At 40.6% G+C, this 21,772-nt stretch overlaps 1 protein-coding gene across 2 annotated transcripts in view; it reads right to left on the bottom strand.

Moving 5' to 3' along the window:
* Positions 1-21,772, bottom strand: part of ric1 (RIC1 homolog, RAB6A GEF complex partner 1) — a 59,666-nt gene that overhangs the window by 29,102 nt on the left and 8,792 nt on the right. For both annotated transcript variants that reach the window (XM_049021116.1, XM_049021117.1), the window contains exon 2: positions 13,160-13,267. In XM_049021116.1, the coding sequence (XP_048877073.1) occupies positions 13,160-13,267 (108 nt within the window). The remainder of the gene's footprint in view (positions 1-13,159; positions 13,268-21,772) is intronic.

The following is a 21,772-nucleotide window of genomic DNA, read 5'->3' as shown; positions in this document are numbered from 1 at the left end:
TACCGAGAATAGTGCAATAAACACAAAAAATCCAGTCCAGAGCAGATCTGTGGCTGAAAACACAATGTTAATGAGAGAGGTCAGAGGCGAATGGCCAGACTCCTTAAAGCCAACAGGAAGGTTACGAGTACAAAAACAGCGGCAAAGTCACAGAAAGCCTTCTCTGAACAAAAAACAGTGAGAGACAAAAGGGGCATACCTGATACAACACAGCTACAGAGCACATGTGAGAAAAATTATTACTTTTACGGGCATATTTAGCTCTGTCCACTTGTGATCGGATCACCCAGGATAAATGTTAATGCCAGGTGTGAACAGGGCCGAAGTAAAGTCAGGGGAAAAGGCATGTTTAGCTAAAAATTTGTCACCTCAGGGTTAAAGCCCTCGCTCTCCATGTAACAAGGGACTGAAGTATGGGTGTGTGCTTGCTTTACCCTCGGGGTAAAAGGGGTTCTCATCACAATTAAAGATTCATAGCCGAATATCATCATATCGAAATTATAAAGTGCATGAGTAATAATCAGCAGGGCTTTAGAAGACAGGCGAAAACATCTGCCTGGACATATCTGCCCGAATTTATTATTAATTTTTTAACTTAAGGAAGTCCCGTATTTATATAGATTAACTTTTGGGTGTCACAATATGCCTCTCATTAACATTTTAGGTGTACAACTAATCTGTTTGCCAAATTGTGGCCGTAAGTAAACTTCTGCATAGTGGCCAAAAGCTGGCGTCCGAACAAATGCTTACATCCGTTACCAAAATTCCTCGTGATTATTGCACATGTGCACATTTTGCGATTGTATCATGGTGTGATATTGTGCAGCTCTAATGCATACCGATCAATTTCTTGTGCAGCACTGACATTACAACCCATAATAAACCGCCTCACCCCTAACAACTGGCAAAAATGAAAATCTGACAGTTGTATTGTATAGAGTTAGAAAAAATGGAGCGGTGAAGCCATGGAAAAGCAGCAGAGCCATTTTGACTGCGAAGTCAGATATTTTCAGGGCTGCATCCAGCAACCTAGTCAAAAACAGACATGGTGACATCATACTGTTCAGCAAAGTACGATACCCCTACAAGCTCCAGGGACATTTACATCAATGACAAGCCATAGTCTACAGCAAATCTCAGTACCTTTGTGGGGCAAAAAAGGAACCCAACAGGAATGGGGATAATAGCCTCTTCAAGACTGCCAAGTACAGACTAGGGACGGGGACTAGGGTAACCAAGGAAAGGTACCCTGAAAATCTGAAAAGAGTTCTCAGCCAAGAACCCATCTTAAGGGTGGAAGGGCATGTAGGACGTCACCGACTACACAAAGAGGGGGACCACCTGCTGCATGGACGACGGCTGTCATTTGGTTAACGAAGTAAAGAGATTCGACTGTAGAGCTGAAAGGCCTAAAGCTAACCCAGAACCCGCCCATTATTCACCCTTCATCTTGCCTTCCGCCCCGCCACCCTTAGCGATCTGTGAACAGGATGTCAAGACTAAGAGACAAAAAAAACGAAAAAAGCTCCAGACTCCGTCTCTCTTGCCTCCTTGAAACACTGAGCAAATCAACTGGCACTGGTGTTGCCAACCAATTCAAATCAAGCTCTAGACCCGTGCACTGTCCCGGCTTGCTTCAAAGATGTCACCATTGTGCAAGGACCCAAATCTAAATAACTACAGAGCAGTTGCTCTCACCACTGGTGTGGTGAAGACCTTTGAGACATGTAAAATTGCCTGCCTCAAAACAATCACACCCTTAACTATCTTTCCATATCCTTACTGGTCTAATAGTTCTGCAGATGAGGCAAGACATGGGCCTTCAGTACATCCTGCAGTGCTTATGTTACCCATATTCCTATATACAGATAGTTTGTAGACTTCAGCTCTGTGATCAATACTATAATTCCAGAACTCCTTCAAACAAACTCTCCCAGCTTAGTGTGATTGACTCCACACTGTTGGGCAATCACTGACTTCTTGACAGCCACGAGATAGTACAGGAGGCAGAGAAAATACACAAAGGACACTCTGTCCCTTAGTATTAGAGCCCCAACATGGCATGGTGCCATTTCTTATGCTCAACTGTCTCACTACAAATTACTACATCTCAGATGACCAATTACACACATAAAATTTGTAGACAACACAAACTGAACTGGCTGGTGTCCAGGTACAGTCAATCTGGGGCCTAAGGCTGCAGAGCTGGATACAGACTTCAGGAGAAAACCAGCCACTATGCCCCTTAAACATCCATGACTCGACAGTTAATATAGTTCAGCTTTTCAGATTTCTGGGAACTAAAAATTCCTTAAGACCTTAAATAGGAGAAAAATACTTCATCACTATGAAAGCAAAACAGAGGATGTACTTTCTGCGGCAGCTAAGGAACTTCACAAAGAGCCAATCACTGAGTATATCACCACATCGACTGGTTCTGATAACTACAACACAGGACAAGATCAAAGTCCAACACATCATGTCTGCACAGATGATCAGCTGTGACCTGACCTCTTTCCCCAACCCACACACACACACACACACTGCACTTCAATGTTTTGGCAGCCAAAAGAAAAATGTGATACACTTGCTGATAATCTACTTAAAACATAAACAAAAAAATTTGCGTGTGTGTGGGGGGGGGGGGGGGGGTTTGGTTTAAATCAGCATGATTTTCATTTTTAAGTCTCCATGGAAAACAACTGATCAGTGTACCAGATTAAATACAGATTTAAAAACATGTCACGGCCCGTCAAACAGTCTAAAGCACTGCTTCACTAACTTATAGTAAGCCCAAGCTTCATACCACCATTATTAACTACATTTAAACAGGTTTACATGCCATACAAGGAGTTAAAAACAAGACCTGTGTGGATTTTTAAATTGCATTGGAAATGTATGCTAGAAGGACAAACTAAACTGAAAGCCAAAACAAATTGTCATCTTTCTTTGTGTGTAGCCCAAGCCTACTTCCCTACCAAAGGCAATAATCGTGTTTAGTTACTGTCAGATACCGACGCCGGGTAACTTGTCCGATATCGTAGATTACGACATCGTCGTATCACCCAGCCATAGTATGAAGTAGAACTTCATCACAGCTTTGCAGCTTTTATCACAGTATGAGGTGAAAGGTAAGGTGCTGTCACTCCAAATAAAGCATAAGTAACAAACTGCAGAGGCTAATAATCAACATGAAACTCACTTCACCCATCGCAATTTTGTGCACCTTAATTGTATTCAGCATGATGCTAAGTAACTGCAGGGTCCTGTATAGCCATCTGAGCTCTGGCCCAGCTTATGGATCACAGTGTAATTCATCATCTCATCGAATCAAACGCAACATTAAAGGTCTAATTTAAAATAATATGACTGGCGCTGACTCTGAATCACACTTTGTGAGTAGCAGTTGAGCAGCTGAAAGAGCACAGTGGTTAATTAGTGCAAAGCGTGCCATGAGATTCTCTTTAACCATTCTTTGTGTGCCCTGAATGTCCCATGTTTAAGAAAGCTAACACTACACTGAATGAGGGCCTGTTCTGCAAGCAGTAAAATGTTGACTGAGCACTTACATCACACAAGGTCTCTAAGTTTTTCACTGTGGGTCTGGGGCAGTAAGAGAGAAAATAAGTAAATAATTGTCTTGCTTATGTTATTTGTTGCAATGACAAAAGTGGGGAAGCACAGCCCCAATATTCAGATTGGTATCAAGACCGATCCTATTTCACGGATCGGGTATCGGCCATACATGACCGATCCACGTTTGATACCTGCTAATTTAGATTTTAGCGGTTTCTAAAAAAAGATTTCACACACAATTGTAGCTATTTGTACAATCGCACAACAGCTCTACCCCATTTTAGATGTGTTACTTGCAGCACTCAAGCTGAATACTGACGCTGCCTCTCAGTGGGTGAGAGCGCAGTGACTTCCACCTGCAGTGACGTCACACACATACAGTTTGCAGCACAAGGAGAATAAGAACATCAGATAAGAGGGTAACGGTCTGGGGATATTTTACGCTTTTACAACAACCATTAGCACAGCAATTTGCAATCTTTGTAAAAACAAAGTGTTGAAAGGTGGGAGTAGCGTTTAGTGGAAAATCCCACTAAAAGCGCACGCACTTGTGCGAGACAACGCGAGTAATATGAAAAAGGCAATGGGTGATTTCCGAGTCACTAGCTCGGGTTGTTTGCTCACACGCTTGTGATACACAAGGGGCTGCAATCACAGTGAAGTGTAAGTGACGCTGTTGCCAGTGGGAGAAACATTGTGGGCCATTTTAAGCATTCGCCTCTTGTGTATACTCGCTTGAAAGATATTCAAATGTAACTGCAAATGCCCCAAAAATGCTTAAAACAAGATGAATAAAGAAGGTGGAACAGTACGCTGTGTATGTTTCTAGTAGCCTGGTTGAAGATTTTTTTGGCATATATTAAATACAGATGGAAAAAATGTATCAATATTATTAAAATAGTAAGTATAAATGTATATTATAAAAACTGCTCTTGTATCGAATCTGTATCAGTACTGACAGTCGTGCATCGGAATTGGATCAGAACTGAAAAAACTCCACGTCACATGGCTTTTATTGATGTCATCATACTAGCAACTAAGTCCTGAAAACACAAGAAAAACAGAACATTTTTTCTCATTTGTGTTATTCACAAATTAATTTTAAATAATATACAATTTAATGTGTGATGAAGATTAGCATTTTCACAGACACAGCTGTTCGTTGACTGTCACTTAGCGCTGTCTGCTAGTTGTCACACAGAAGGCTTTACAAACAACCCTTATTTTTTCCAAGCGCCCGAAGACCGGCAATCGTCTTCACATCAGCAGGACTGCTGTCAAATGCAGGGAATCTCAGCTGGAGACCTGTGTACCGAGGGCTTTCATCTCCGCTTAACCGGGCACTGCTGGCACTGGAAACGGACAGGCTGCCCAGCGGCAATGGACTAAAACAATGCAACACTCAACTCATTTAGCATTCCACTGTACACTGCATGTGCTGTGAACCATATCCTGCTGGTGGGAGGAAAGGATTTAGCAGGAAAAGTGACTTTGGTGAACAAGTGCTTGTTTATAGTCCTCTGCATAGCCTTGCATACATCTGTACTGGTGTTGATGCACTGGTTCACTGTCTAAAGTGGTTATTGTTATCACTGCTCTGTTATGGTTCAATGGGTTTGTGGGGGGGGGGTGCTTCCTCTCACCCCTAGAACTGAGATTCCTTGCTAAGTGAGAGGTTACACACCACTAATACTTAAGCAGTTTGTTGTTTAAAGTGTTCAGTTGCCCAATGTCAGAACTAGTCGCACTGCAGATGGTGCATTACTCTACAGAGAGAGGTGGTTTGATGGAGGGCATGATTAATTTGCATGGCATAACTGAATATGTTTAAGGCTCTATTTGTCAATGCATCCCATTTCATAGTTTTTCAATATCAATGCGTAGGGTGCATCAAAAATTACAATAACTATTATACTTTTCCAAAATACGGTCACAGGGGGCCTGGAACCTATCCCATTCAGCAAAGAGGAAGCAGAGGAACACCCAGGAGAGGATGCCAGCCCATGGCAGGCCACACACACTGTGGGAATAGACTGGAAACCTGAGAACATGCCAGCTCCATACACTGAGTGGGATTTGAACTGGCAGCCCTGGAAGAGTGAGGTGCTACCCACTGAGCCCACTTGCTGATCCCACCAGTCTTTTAATTAAAATTACTTAAAAAGTATTTTAATACATTCTTAAGAATCCCAAATGCACAAACAACAATGGGTAACAAGGTCTTTCTGTAATATTCCAGTCCAACCCACATTACTCAATTTATCCTTAAACAGGTTTGAACACAGATTGATACCTACACAGTAAGTCAACTGGGAAAAATGTAAACATAGCATAAGTGATAAACATGCTACTAGTGCAGGTGCTGAAATTAACCAAATGGCTAAAGCTAAACTAAATTCAAATTTAACACACAATTCTTACCCAATCCGTGAACAAATCCAAGTACAACCAAATGGTAACAATAACACTCGTTAAGACTGTTGCACATATGTAAAGAGTAGTCTTATTACCTCCAACATGGTAGTATATTTTTAAAAAGATATTTCGTTTTGCTGGGCTCAAAGTGCAAGAGTAATAGTCGCCACCCTTATGGCATTCATGAAGAATGTCCGGGCCTCCCATGGATATTAAAATTGCCAGCTATAGCAAATACGTTTGTTGGTCAAAATAGAAAGTAGCCATTTAGAAATACTTAATGTCGGTTTTATTGCAAATATTTGTGCGAGGTATCGTGACCATCGTTTCTTTGCTTGAACTAGCAGCACACCGATTTAAACACTGAGCGAACTTCCGGCTGATTGTCCGATTTCTCTCCTCGCTTCCCCCTAGAGGTAAGGAAAGAGCCGCTGGGAGTGTTGAAAGTGGCGATCATTTTAATCTAAACATCAAAGAAACAGCTATGTCTGTGAAAATGCTAATCTGCACCACACAGACTGAAGATAACTTTCTGCATTTCTGGAAGACCAAGCTGAGCACAAGATGACCAGGACCTGTCCCATTATGTACTTCACAACAAGAATGTAATGCGAAGTTTAGGTTACACTAAATCAACTTTGCTTTTTCATCACAAATCCTGAGACAATAATTGTAGATAACTCGGCGGGCACATAATACCGAAGCAAGGACAGTAACAGTCACTGGATACACAGTCATTGGGGGAAGTGCAGAAAAATTTGACCTCGGGAAATTTCAATATTAAACAAAAGCTATTAGATAAACATCAAAATGCGATTTACACCACACACAGCTGCGTATGTAACTCAGTTAAACATAGCAAGTGACAGGTGTTGTGTATGCCTAACTGATATCAATGTACAAACGCCGTAATCTATTACGGTTTCACACTGGCACTGGAGTCGTGTCAGAAAGTTACCGCTAATGTTAATAGGTCGCCAGAGGGTGTATTAGTGGGTAGACTTTATCGTTTTGCTCCCATTTCCACACAACGCCGTAAAGGTGAAATACGGATAATTGAGCAGGTTTCAGTGTAGGTGTAAGAATGAGAGAGAGAGAGAGAGAGAGAGAGAGAGAGAGATGCTCTGTTTACCTACCTCGTTTGTTTTTCTTTTCCTGGGAAAATAGCTAAGGAAGTCATTTTATTAAAGCTTTGTGAAAGTGTCGGTTAATGATAGCATAATTTAGCCTATTAGTGCCGGTAACCAGCTGAATTCCATAACATGTTTACCAGTGGTTGGGGAGGGTATCAGGCTTCCCAGGCGAGTCACCGAGTTGTTGAATTAGATGACTGATTGGTTGGATAGGTTTTTAGGAGGCAATGATTTTAGCATGGCAAGCCACCTTGGAAAAATATTACCAGCAGAAACACTGCATCCTATTATGACAATGAGCATTACATACGACATGGACATGCGGCAGAACGTAGCAGAGGGGTAAAAGGCACTATCCCCTTGCCCTCATTGGCAGAAACATCCTTTGTTACTGCTCCACTGATCAAAAAACAGCTGATTTGATTTAAAAAAAAAAAAAAAACCTGATTGGGAAAAAAAAGCATGACAGCCAAGGTCCCAAGAAACTGCGACACCATGACTCTACAAGCCAATGAAACAAACAAGCACGGAAGAAGCACTGTGACAGAAAGGGGCGTTCAATGCTGACAGCGAGTAGGAGGATAAATCAATGGAGTAGAGGCGAAACTTAACAATGATTGATTTCCAGAAGCTAAACAATTTGAGGTGTCGACACATCACTTCGGATAGCTACTTATAAAGATGCAGCACTAAAGCAATGATTAGTTTACCAGCTTGTAAAGTAGCTAAATAATAGCCGACAGTAAAATATTTACTGTGTTTCTTAGCAACCGGTTGTAGGAACACTGCTTAAATGAAGCCTTCACTGTCAAGCTGGGCCGTCAGACAGGAAACAGTACACCTGCAGGTCTGGCAAAATGCAGTTCTTACACATTTTAAATTTTTCTTCCTGATCCCATGTAATGTAAGTCTTCTGTTCTTTTATAGCTTAAATTGCCTACTATGCAATATCTAGGCTCCTTTGCGTTTTCCTTAAAATGATGGGAACAAATTCGAACTATACAAAACCATTAGCTACACAGTTGAATGCTATGTAGTGACATTACAATTCCATGACTAATATTCTGACAGGCTTAATTGTGATACTTTCTTGTAACAGTTACTCAACCTATGTAGAAGCCTAAACAGTTTCCTATTATATTACATAATTCCAATCTCACTGACCTACCAGAAAACTGCAACAAATCAAATTTGTTGTGACCAAAAACGGACAGAAGTTGTGGAGAGCAGAACTGCAGATTCAAAACTGCAACATTACTTTTGCTACTTCACTGCACAAAAGCAGCAATAATAATTCTAAACCGGATATGAATGCATGGTTATAGGCCTAGTTTTTGTGTAGTTTGGCTACTGGGAGGAGGGGGGTAGATTCAGTGCCTCTCATTTGGACCTTACAAATGCTATTCCTTTATTGTCCCAGAACTGCTTATCCACCACAATATCGCACATTATTCAAATCTTAGACAAGATGTCAATCCATCACAAGATAATTACAAGCCACTGTGTTCGCCATATACACTATTGTATATACTAAGAACTGTCAAATAAGGAAGAAAAAAAAACATGTAAAATCAACACTAATTCAGCACAAATTAAACATCTAATACAGTCAATAGCACTTGTCTCTCACAATCAAGACAAAATAGAAATGTAGACTGAAAACTAAATTGTAATGCTTCCATCCTCACACTAATCTTCATTCAACCAAATATCCCCAGTGCCCAGAAAAAAAGATCCATGCATCTTGCAATCACTTACACAAAAGGGCCGCAGGAAACTGGACCCTTTCCCAGGCAGCACAGGGCAAAAAGCAGGGGCATGTGCCACACACAATGGCGACCCCATACAAGGCACGAAGGCACGCAACAAGTCATACCAATTAGGAAAGGAACGAGCTAACCAAGCCCAGAGGTATGAGGCAAGTGTTACTCACTGAGTCACTGTGAAAGAACAGCTTTTCTATATAATTCACAGGTTAAAATACTTCCTTAATTGGCTAGGATTTCTTGTGAATTATTTACAGAAAGCCTTACAGTGTATTTCAAAAAGAATTTGAGCATTTTGTTCTTTCCCAGTTTAATGTTAAAGAAATTTCAGATTAAAATAAACTAAACTAAAACCTAAAACAAATTAAATTAGGAAATTGAAAGCTGCCGTGCATTTCTCACAAATCTCTACGAAAGATGAAAGTCATGGAGACGAACGGAACAGAACACCAGTACAAACACGGTAGTGGAAGCACAAATATATATTACTATATATTAACAAATATTAAGAACACCAAATCGTGAAATATTTGTTTTGCTTAAACAGAAGTGAAATCATAGTAGTACTGAAAAGGTCTTCCAAAAAAATGGTTGTGCTTTGAGCGATTAAATATATTTGTGTTACTTTCTCGTAGAAATTGTTTTTTGACAGTTTACAGTTAGCTCCACATTGTTCGATATCTTGCTTGCTGAAGCCAAAAATGCGACCAAGCAAATCAATACGGCATCCTTTACAAGTACCAAATCTTCATCTTTGCCCGACTCAAGTTCAACACTGGCATGTTGCTTTGGTTTTGAAGGTGAAGAGTAATGTCTGGATGACATGGTAGCATGTGACTGAATATTGCTCATAGGTGCTGTAGTATGTAAGGGGACAGCTTGAATATGACATGTGGGTTTTGTAGTTTTTACAGGGAGAGCTTACAAAAGTGAATAGTGTGGGAAGAAAATTACCAAGAATGCTGACATAAGCAAAATTGGGTTGATAAGGCTGTTTAATAATCAGTACAGGGTCCAGCCACAGCAGACACCAGACATCAAGGAGTTTCCCCCTCCCCCCAGGTTCTTCTGGGAGAGGGGGAAGGAAAAAACAATTCAGGTTGATGTGGACTGGGAACATCTAATGGCAACAGAACAGCCATGCTTAACTTTGGACATAACGCAAATTTAACATTGTTAATCTGCCACTTACTGTAAATACCAGCTGCAATTTAAAAGCAATAGTATGCTAACTAATGCTAAAAACTAGTGTTCCAAGCAGGCCAGAGATTGAGCCTGTACATAGATAGTTTACTCATCTACAGAGAAACAAGACTGTGAACTGCAGAGCAAATGCTTTTCATTAAATGGTAACCTCAAAATTCTGCTCCCAAATACGGCTACCACATGCCCTGTGTGGTTTTAAATGCCACATGAAAACAATACAACTCCTTAGTGATGTCAGAAAGGGACGTGGAGCCTAAGATATTTATTTGTACCAGATCCTCCAACCACATCCTTTATTAACAGGACTGCCATAAAACACACACAGAAAATACACCATCTGCTTTAGCTCCTATCGTGAGTGAATAATACAGAGAGGAAAATTTTAAAGTCGTGACTTTCATGGCCTGAACCCGCAGAGTTTGGCATACAGCCAGATATACTGGGGAACAGGGTTTTAATGAGAGAGGTCATGACCTGCACCAGCAAAGACCGACTGTCCTACAGCCAAAAATAGAACACCATGTGTTATGAGGGAACAGACATTGCATCATGACTTTCACAGATTCCTTCCAGACATAAAAATCTATACAAAATAAAGATGCTAATTTAAAACACAAAATTGGAATTTTATTGCAATTTTGACTTAAGGGAAAGCTAAAAGGTTTTATGAAATGGTGTTATGGAGTATTCTAATTTCCTAAGAAGGAAAAAAAGAAAATGGTAGATTTGTTTAAAATGCCATTTCAGTCAACCCAAAAGTATTGTAAAAACAGAAATGGTTTTTAAAGTGTGTTCAACTCTCAGTTTCTACAGTAACACAGAAGCTCACTGGGATGTATAAACTAGGGCCGCATGCGCAATAATCACATCGCCTCTGTTGGCTGTTGTCAGTAACTAGTAATGTCAAGAAATTATCCACGTGCAATGTTTGCCTGTTCAGTACATCTCCTGGGACAGGGGACTTCTGTGTGAGGGAGTGACATTTAGTTCTGCACAAAGCAGTTGCAACAAAAAATTTGAAATTTGTTTTTATGCAATTACCAGTGAGAATAGCCAGATGGCAGACAATCTGACAAAAGTAAATCTGTATCTCACCCATCAAACAGTAAGGGACCATATATATATATACACACACACACACCATATATATCACGACACCCTTAGCCCCTAACCTGCCCTAACCTTAACCATAAATAACCAACCAAAATACAAGACTTTTGGCACTTTTACTTTTTCACAGATTCATTCACGCATGGATACATCCACACGCATTCACAGATTTTTATAAAACTGAGGTTATTCAAATGGGAATCTGAAGAGTGTCCCCAAAAGTAAAGAAGTTTCAGGTTTTACCACACTTTGGGGACATTTTGGTCCCCAAATGTGATCTATGCACCCCCCCCCCCCCACACACACACACACACACACACACACACACACACACACTTTTTCCATATTTATGTGACATTAATACTTGGAAAAACCTGTTCCCATGGTGGCGTTCTGGTACAGAGCTCATTTCTCAAAACTGAAAACCGGATGAAGCGGACCGAGTGGAAAACAAGCACCCAGATGCACTAACCATACTGAAGGAAACTCCAGCCAGAACGTGTGTTGGACTATTTCAATGATCCAGACAGAAACATGAGAAAAGCACTAGCATTGTGATTATGGGGGGGGGGGCAGCTCTGGTAAAAGGAGGAGGAGGAGGAACAATGAGGTGACAGGCTATGAACTAAAAATCCCTCTATATTCCAGGACTTGAGAACATTAAATAGCAACCTAGAGCACTATAGAGAACTAGTCATAAAACAAGTCCTCAGACTCCAATCCCAAGGAGGAGAAGTCAGAAGAACAGGAACTATCCTTCCTTGGTGCACACTACCAGGACTTTTTTCTTCAGATTTCTTAAAAATTAAATACAAAATATGCATATCAAAGCGGAAATAATCTCAGCGGGATATCCTCTGCCGTTATACAAGACGCACAGCATTTCCAGCCAGCAGAACAGATAGCCACCACATGTTCTTTACCTAGCAGACTAACTAGAAAAATCATCATCGCACATAATTGAGAAGTCTCAAAGTCTGAAGATTAGTCACTTCGACAGTTCAAAGAGAAAATACACACACACACACACACACACACACACACACACACACACACACACACACACACAGAGGATACATAGAATGTAAGAGTACTGCTCAAGAACATATGTGATCAACATAATTGTGATTTATCTTTAATACACACACCGAAGCTTAACAAAAAAAACTGCATACATAGATTGAAATCTGTCAGCCACCGATTCTTAAAAACCAAACAGGAAGGCAAGGCTGACACGTACCAGACTGGGCGACAAAGGCTGCCCTATTTAGTCATACTCCTCAGTACAGCAAGAACAAAACCGCTTACATAATTGACAAAAGCCGAACACACTTTTTAGCCTCCATTTGCTGCCTCCAGATTACTGAGGTAGCCGAAACCATTTAATCCACCTAATACTTCACAGGCTTTGCTTCAACAAGCCAAAGACCAGGTTTTGTGTGATGGTGAGCCTTGACAATTTTTTCCCCATAATAATGAGAGGACCGACTGCAATTAGTAATGCGAGTACAACATGGAACTGCATTTACAAGCTCCCAGAATAAAGACGCATACATGCATGCAATACAAAAGGACTGAAATGCTGGTGGCCGTGAGCTGCTGCCCACCGCCTGCTCTACACATAGCCCAGTCAGTGCAACCATGGCAACCATAACACACTGGGATATAGTATGAAAATGACGAGCACCGGAAATCTAACTTGCTTTCAACAATATCATACAATGGAAGTATTCAGGAAAAATGAGCAATGAGGACAGTAAAAAACAAGCACAGGTACAAAGACACATAATTTCTCTTATTTTCACTGCAGGATTTCAGGCAGTAATCAATTTCTGAACCTGTAACCCCTCCTTCATATGCAATTAGCAGGAATATAGCATCCAGCTACAACATGAGGTGGTTCTTTTAAATAAGGCCCAGGCCCTCATCTTCAAACACAAAAAAAAACCTCACCACCACTGCAATCATGGAGTCATCTGGCTTCCATTCTGCCTGCTGATAGGATCCGAACTGGGCTGCAGCTTTCGTCGACTCGATGTAGCTCACTATGAGAACACTGGGCTGCAGAGGGAAGGCAGAGAAGAACAGCGAGGTGAGGAGGGTCAGCACTGCACTTCATCAGCCTGCTTATGACAGATTTTATTTGAAAGCCAAGTCTTAATAGTATTTCAGCTTCTTTTTACATTATATGCCGTTCTGTCATTTAAAATACAATGTGACAACAGGACCCAATACAAAAGCTCTGTGTATTCCAAAAACTCAGGCTATTTTAATTATACATTATTTGACAGCAGAACAATGTTAGAATGCTCAAATAAGGAAGATGTACTCAGCTTTGGCAGATCCATTTGTTGACAGCCCTAATGGCCAGTGATGTAATCATATGATCGCATAATTTTATTATCATTGCAGCAGCAACTGTAATCTTGATTAAAAACACACTATAAACTAAGTCGACAGAGCAATAAATTTTATATAAGATTATATATTGGATCTTTAGTATTATTTTAGCAAAAGAAAAAAGTTTTAAAAACTAATGTAAACGATACAAACTTGTTGCAAGTGGATTAACAGGTGAGACTTAAGCGTTTTAATACATCATATATAATGGAGAAAGAATGTATAGGAATCAACAGTAATAAAATGTGGATTGAAACACCAGCCCAATAAGCACCAAAACTGTACCATGAAAACCCATAATATTACCACAGTTAATGCTAAAGTGGCCGGACAACACACATAGCTGTCAAATGGGTTGTGGGCAGAGCAGGGGTCTGCCTGCTTATTCAGAATCCAAAGGCTTTGGAGATGTCAATGAAGTTCTTAGTTCGGTGTCAAGTTCCAACTGCCACGGATCATTTCAGCTCACTGTACTTTGTCCTGCGGCTTTCCATATAGCATTTTATGCTCTCTAAATATTTAATTTACGCAAATACAATGAACCCCACCCATTTATGTTCCAACTGCTCCACAAGATACCATTCAGGGCAACATACACAATGTACCAGTGATGTCACAATGACAGAAATTTTGTAAATCAATACCAATTCCAGTGAAATTCCAAAATTCTTGATTCCCAGTCCAATAGCACTGTAAAAAAAAATAAACCTCAAGCCTGATTGGCAGTGGTCATGTGTCGTCACAGCCACACAAGAACAGTGTGTCAAACGTGTTTGGAATTTCTTTCTAAAGACAGGATATTAAGCCAGACATGGAAAGCAGAAGAATAAACAATAATGAAAGACTGGCATTTATTTAAACATTTACAGTTTTCAAGACTGGGGCAACTGAATGGGAAAATCAAAGGCAAAGATCACAATCACAACAAGCTTAAAAACAAATGTAACGTAGGTCACCATCTCTGAAAGGAGCATTGCTAAGGTATGCAAAATGTTTTTAATAAAATAAGCCAAAAAATACACTTAAAACTTCACAGTAAAGGTATTTTTCATCTATATGTGTAACACTTTTCGAAACTGGTTTGTGATCTGTTACATCATGACTGTCAGGATTTAAAGCAGACCGTGTTTATGAATGCAGTACAAGTGCTTCAAGAGTAATAAGCATTTCATTTTGGGTACGTTCTATATGCTTTAGAGGTGGACAGGAACACTCGTAGGCGTATATGCCGTTCCCATCATGTCCAGAAGAATCACATCCCCAATACAGTGCTGCAGAGAAACCATCATGTTTTCAGAATAGACTTGGTACCGAAGTATCGGTCCTTGTCACATTTGCACATTGTACCTATTAAATACTGCAGACAGAAGTAAAAAGTGAAGGTACACATGCAGGTAAGTGTTTTTTTTTTAAGTTACATCCATAAACAGAAGCCCCCAGTACATAACTTGCACTGCCATTGTAAGCATCTTTTGAAATGGGCTTTGAATAAAACTGTTCACTGAACATGATGATTGGGGCATGTGCTGTTTGTGTGCTATGTGCACAGTGTGTATTATTTTTAGAGTTTATATCTGTATGCTTCATGCCATTGATGTATGCAAAAGAATTTCCCCCAGGAATCAACAAAGTATATCTTATCATATATGGGGCTTTTGAAATGTTGTGAAATAATATTCACAGGTTATGATTTCCAATCAGTAGAAAGTGTACAGAATGAAAAAGGGAAAAAATAAGCCCTGATTGTGTTATGCACCTTGAAATGGTAATCTTGAGGGAAGCAAACCAAGAGTAATCACCAGTTGTACATCAGAACAAGAAGGACAAGGCCAAAGCAAATTATGTGCATCTACACACACTGGGGACAGACTGCGAAACTGCTGTCAAGCTAAAAAACATCCAAGCTCAGCTGATAACATCAGAAAATGTCATAACAGCAGAGAATGGGTTAAAAACAGACCTGCGTGCATCAGCAAGTAAATGCCATCGGTATGCATGTTTGTATCTATCACGGGGCTTGTCAGAAAGGCATGAAAAAGTATCATTAGATGAGCTGTTGTGTGTCTGCTTCGTAAGTCACTTGATGCTTTCTTTTCTACATCCAGCAACAAAATGCACACTGGAAAGACCATTCGCTTCATTCTGCAGGCACTCAAGCAACGTTGCGCTGGGCTCTGCAGCGGAGTGAAAATGGACCATAGACAAAGCAGTTCATTTGCATTCTCTGGGTCTCTGCTATAGATGTTTAATGGGTTACAAACCAAGAAAAACGCACAATACAATGATTAACATATTTATATCAGTTGACATTCATTAAAAATCTTGCATTATATGATGTGGTTTTTAAGACTTTGGTGAACATGGAAGTCAGAAGAGGATGTTCTGATAGCAAGAGCAGACACATGCGGACAATGCATATCCATCAAGGCGTATTGATGACTCACTGGTGCATTTGTTTGACATTTTAGTGGCATTCAGAGCTGACACGGATCATAGGAAAAGACATTCAACATGTTTCTTATACGCTACATGACATCTACTGAATAAAAGGCTCCCGTTTCCTAGTTAGGTACTGAGGCAGCACAATTATCACACTTTTCAGAAAGCTGTAGATGACATGTTTAAAAAAAATGCAACTGGCTGACAAAAGATGAATGCAACAGACAGCAAGAAAAGAAAAGAACAAAAAGAGATGGGAGGAGAAGTGTGGAGAAGTCCATGCCAAAAAACGAACAATTCCATAAGCGTATCCTCAGAGTACCCAAGCATGTGAGCCACCTCCACACAGTATTTACATGAATCATGTCTGATAGAAACAGGGAACAAAATACTCATTTGACTAAAAGAAGCAGCTTTCAAAACGGCAAAGATTTTTACCACAACTACAGAAAAACAAGTTTCTTGTAATTTGAGAGTGTTTTTGCAGATTTTGTACAAAAACCCCATGAATAAATTAAATAGCCTGAGCCATTTACCATTCATTTAAAGAGACATTATTGCTAAACAGAGAGAAGATCCAATATTATATTCAATGGGAAGTTATGGTTCATTTCTGATTTAGAACCATGACCAAGAGGCCGGGGTATTGATTATTATCATGCAAACATGACATCTCAGAGAGCACCCTTAAAACACCATTCCAGACCCATATATTTATGATGATTATAAGACCAATACACAAAGAGGGGGGAAAATGCACAGAATAGGGATTAATCCAATAGCTGTACTAGCCACTCATCCATCCGAGTGCTTACTCTATACATAAAAGGACAAGGCCTGCAGCCTGTCCCAGGTACCACAGGGCTGGGGTTCACCTTGTACAGAATCCCAGTCCATCACAGGGCTCACCCTGGACAGGATGCCAGTCCAACGTAGGGCACACACACACACACACACACACACACACACACACACACACACACACACACACACACACACACACACACACACACACACACACACACACACACACACACACACACACACACACACACACACACACACACACACACACACACACACACACACACACACACACACACACACACACACACTACAGGAAAGGAACACATCTGAATGCTTGTAACCCATCCTTTCATAATGTTGTCAGCAATAATGACTGGCTGGTTAACATGTGAACACACTATTTCACAATTGAGTGAACTACAAGTCCACATTTCTAAATGTTTCTCAACTTTTAATAAGAATCCAAAAATGACAGACGTTATTTTAAAGGATTGCTATAAATTATAGAGAACAGACGTTTGATTGCTGTACAATGCAATGATCATGAGATACTTCAAAAGGAACCGCTTTACACAGAAGACTGCTTCACTGTGGAGAATGACTAATACAAAATGCGACAGATCAGATCCCCTTTTGACATATACGCACCAGCTAATTAGGAACATTGGCACCGCAGAAACCCTGCTGAGTGAGAGCCACTTGCTCTGGAAAAGTACCTTGCTGAAGCGAGTACCGTGCCAATATGTTTTAAGGGTGACACACCACATAATTGATGGTAGTTCTTTTTTGAGATGGTATGTTTCGAACAGACTGCTTCCTCTTCAGATAATAATATGCTCAGTAGTTACACTGGACTGAGGGTAAAGGGCAGTGTTGGGACTGCTGGCACTGTCTCCTAGGCCAGTGTTTCCCCATCCGCTCCTCAAGCACCCGCAAACATTCCAGTTTGGCTCCCTACTGGGAGCTGGATGGCAGCAAAAAAATGGACCATCTAGCAGGGGGCTGGGAGAGAGCAAAAACGAGGACCATCTGTGGGTCCCCAAGGACCGGGTTGGGAAACACTGACCTAGGCTCTCCCAAGGGTTTCCCAAGCCATGTTACTGCCAGGGGGTTGAAGGCTATGTGATGCTATTATTGTTACCACTGAAAGAGGTAAAAGGAGAGACCACAGTGCCAACAAACAAGGCTCTGACACACAAGTTTCATCTCACAGTGCTACCTCCTATACAAAATACATGCCGTATTTTTCGGACCATCACTTTTTCTCTCCCAAAAGTGGGGAGAGAAAGTCACTGCGTCTTATGGTCCGAATATTGTTCTGCTCACATGCTTTAAAGAAGAAGATATGCAGTAAAGTGCTGCCCCCTATGCTAGGGCTAACCCACCTTTTATGTGCATACATATTCCGGAAGTGACGTTTTCATCTGAGTTTCGAGTCAGAGAGAAATAATTGAACGCACCATTATTTTCAGAGCGCCCTCTCACATCACATAGCCACGCCCCCTCTCCCTCCTTTCTTCCTGACAGACAGCTCCATCAGGAAGGCAGGAGGGAGAGACGCATGCAGCATGCCGAAATCGCCTCCACCCACATCCTGCCCGATTGGTCTATCCTAGTTTGTTACTAATGTGTCTCCTTGTTTTTTGTACTTGTATTAGTTTTTACTGACTATTTGTTAATGACAGTGATAATGGTTCTTAATGCTGCTGTTGACTACTGTTCACTTTACATGGTTGACAAAAAATATTTTAGGACACTACTTGGTTCAGAATAAAAAAAAAAAAATGTAGACAATTTACAATTAAAAACAACAAATGTTGACCAAAGTGCCATACAATGAAGAATGGAAGACAGGAATAAAAAAAATAATAAAAACCGTAAAAGCTGAAACAGAAAATAACAGACATACACACATGCGCACACACATGAAACAAAAGCCAGGGAGAAGAGATGAGTTTTCAAACTGGTTTGTTCTAAAAGTGTTCAAAGTCTAAGTATAGACCTAACGTGGAGGGGGAAGCCATCATGACGGCGTGGCCAGCGCTGAGCTCAAGTCCACAGAACGGGATTGCTAACGTGACTCAGAGCAGGGCTGTGCAATATTACGATATACGATAGGAAACAAATACCATTTCATATTATGTCATGGAGCCTCTTGGAGTAGCCTAGCCTGTCTTTGTCATCACTGACTTCAAATCATTTTGCTTAATCTGCTTTACACTTCCTCTATGTCAAAATAAATCACTGCTAAAACAAAAGTCAGCCCTGTCACTTAGCCACATCTTACATAATACAGTATATATTAACCATATAACATTTTTGTGAACACATTGTGCGTTGTAAGGATGAATGATATTTGATGTTTTTGCAATGTGTAAGAACTGACTCTATAGCCAAATATAGCTTATTATCTACCAATAAAAGTCTTAAATAAGTTGGTGGTATTGCCATTAGATGTGCCAGACACAAAGCAGTGCTGACAAACCACTGCTAGTCAAATCGCTTTTGCTCAATATCCATCCATCCATCCATTTTCCAAACCGCTTATCCAACTGGGTCGCGGGGGATCCGGAGCCTATCCCGGAAGCAATGGGCACGAGGCAGGGAACAACCCAGGATGGGGGGCCAGCCTATTGCAGGGCACACTCACACACCATGCACTCCTAAGGGCAATTTAGTAACTTCAATTAGCCTCAGCATGTTTTTGGACTGTGGGGGGAAACCGGAGTACCCAGAGGAAACCCCACGACGACATGTGGAGAACATGCAAACTCCGCACATGTGGCCCAGGCGGAGACTCGAACTCGGGTCCCAGAGGTGTGAGGCAACAGTGCTATCCACTGCACCACCATGCCGCCCCCTTTGCTCAATATCCTCCCTATGAAATACAAAATATTTCCATATGACAGAAGACAAATGTCTTTTTGTGACCTCTTTTTCCACTTTTCTCCTCTGCTCAATTTTTGTTTAAATATCAACAAATTTATTTCTGTATAGCGCGTTCACACACCATTACATTGTCTCAAAGCGCTTTACAGCATACCCACCCAAAGCCCCCAGTGAGTAAGTCATAGGCGACAGTGGCAAGGAAAAACTTTTGTTTTAGCAGTCTTGACTTTGCTGAAGCATAAACAGTGGCAGCTGTCAGGGACATACGGTCACTGCAATGTGGCTGAGGTACCTAGAGAGACCCATAAACATACAAACACTAGTGCGGGTGCTATGCAGAACTTTTATTAAACAGACAGAACACAAAGGATCCAAAAATCGGAATATTTGGCTGAATATCCCATTCGGGGGTGGTGGAGATGACTAATAAGCAGTCCGTAAATTAACCTGATGTCATGAAAAGAAATTTCAATGGGATCAGGTTGGGTCATGAAACAAACTGGTACAAATCAGGCACCATTGTAAAATATGCCATAAAGTGTAATACTGTGCACATGTAATGTGCTAATGGGGAAAGGGGTATGGCCCATACTTTGCAAACTGGCCCCGGCAACAGACAAACCTGTGCGCGCGCGTGCGTGCGTGCGTGTGTGTGTAAACTCTCACATAAATTCCATCAAATAGTTTAAAGCAAATAAGGTAATAAACATGAGTTTAAATAGCTGGTTTATATCAAGTATACAGACACCTTAACGAGTTATGATGATGTTGAAGCTGGTTTGCAGACCTCAGCAGCAAGGACATGTGCTAGCAAAGAACTACTTCCCTCTAAAAAATGACCCCAAAAAGACCTAGCTGATGCAAACTCCTTATGGCAGTAAAGAGCAAGAAGTTTCCACACTGAAATACTGACCTCTAAAAAGTGATTAACACTTACAGTATTTTTTGAAAACATTGTTCAAGAAATGTACATAAACTGTCCTCCCCTTAAACATGCATTTTTCTAAAAGTCAAATACCTAGGTACATATTACTAGGGGCAGCAACTTTAAAAGTGCTTGTAAATTTCTTTGAAGCCAAAAGCAAACGTATTTCACATTATAAAACTTGAGACCTGCAGATTCCTTTCTATTACAGACATTTACAGAAAACAAAATTTTAACACAGCAATCTCCAGTAAATGTTACAATAATCTTGCACTGAAGCTTTACACATTTCCCAAAATTCACTAGTCAGTCTGAAATATGCATGTGTATTTACAGATTTCATGCATTACCTGCACTAACAAAACACACAGACCTTGACCTCAGGTCCAATAAGCAGCACACATTAAGGCTACACGATCATTTTTAGTAATTTTCTGAAACTTGCCGAGCTTGCCGGTGCAGTTTAAGAGAATGACGTTACAATGTTTTTTTGCCATGGGGGAAAAAAAACGTATGCAGGGCCAGATTTAAAAATGAGTTATGTACTTTGAGACCTCTTCTAAGTGGTAAATAAGCTGACGAAATCCCTCGTCCTCCAGTAGTTGTGCCTTTAGTTCTGGCTGTGCTACCATTGAATGCAGATAAAGTAGGGTAAGTGTGTGATTTGATATTAGCCTGTGAAAATGTCTCACAATCTACCGTTACAGAGAGACAGTATCACACTACAGTGTACATTCTATCGGTTACAGTTCCATGGCTCATACACAAATCTAAAGTTGTTTTGTCAGCCAAATCAGCTTCACCAACAAACCGGTAATAGCAAACAGTACTAAAAGTGCCTTGAATTTCTTCCTCGTCCCAACATGCAATGCACAACATGCACCATATTCCCCATCAATGACATGCAATAGTAGGTACCTAAAAAAATTTCACATTGGTAATATCGAACTTGCTTTAATTTTCCAAAACTGACACGGCACAAAAAGTTATTTGTTAAATTTGCAGCGAACTTACGAACGATGCAGTGTTAAGAAACTCACCCCAGAATTACACGCTGAATGGCAGCACAAAGTACCTTTTTAACCACCTGAAAAGAAAGCCCCCGA

The sequence above is a fragment of the Brienomyrus brachyistius genome, chromosome 7 (genome assembly GCF_023856365.1).
Source record: "Brienomyrus brachyistius isolate T26 chromosome 7, BBRACH_0.4, whole genome shotgun sequence".
NCBI classification, from domain to species: Eukaryota; Metazoa; Chordata; class Actinopteri; order Osteoglossiformes; family Mormyridae; genus Brienomyrus; species Brienomyrus brachyistius.
This window is presented reverse-complemented; position numbering and strand designations above follow the sequence as displayed.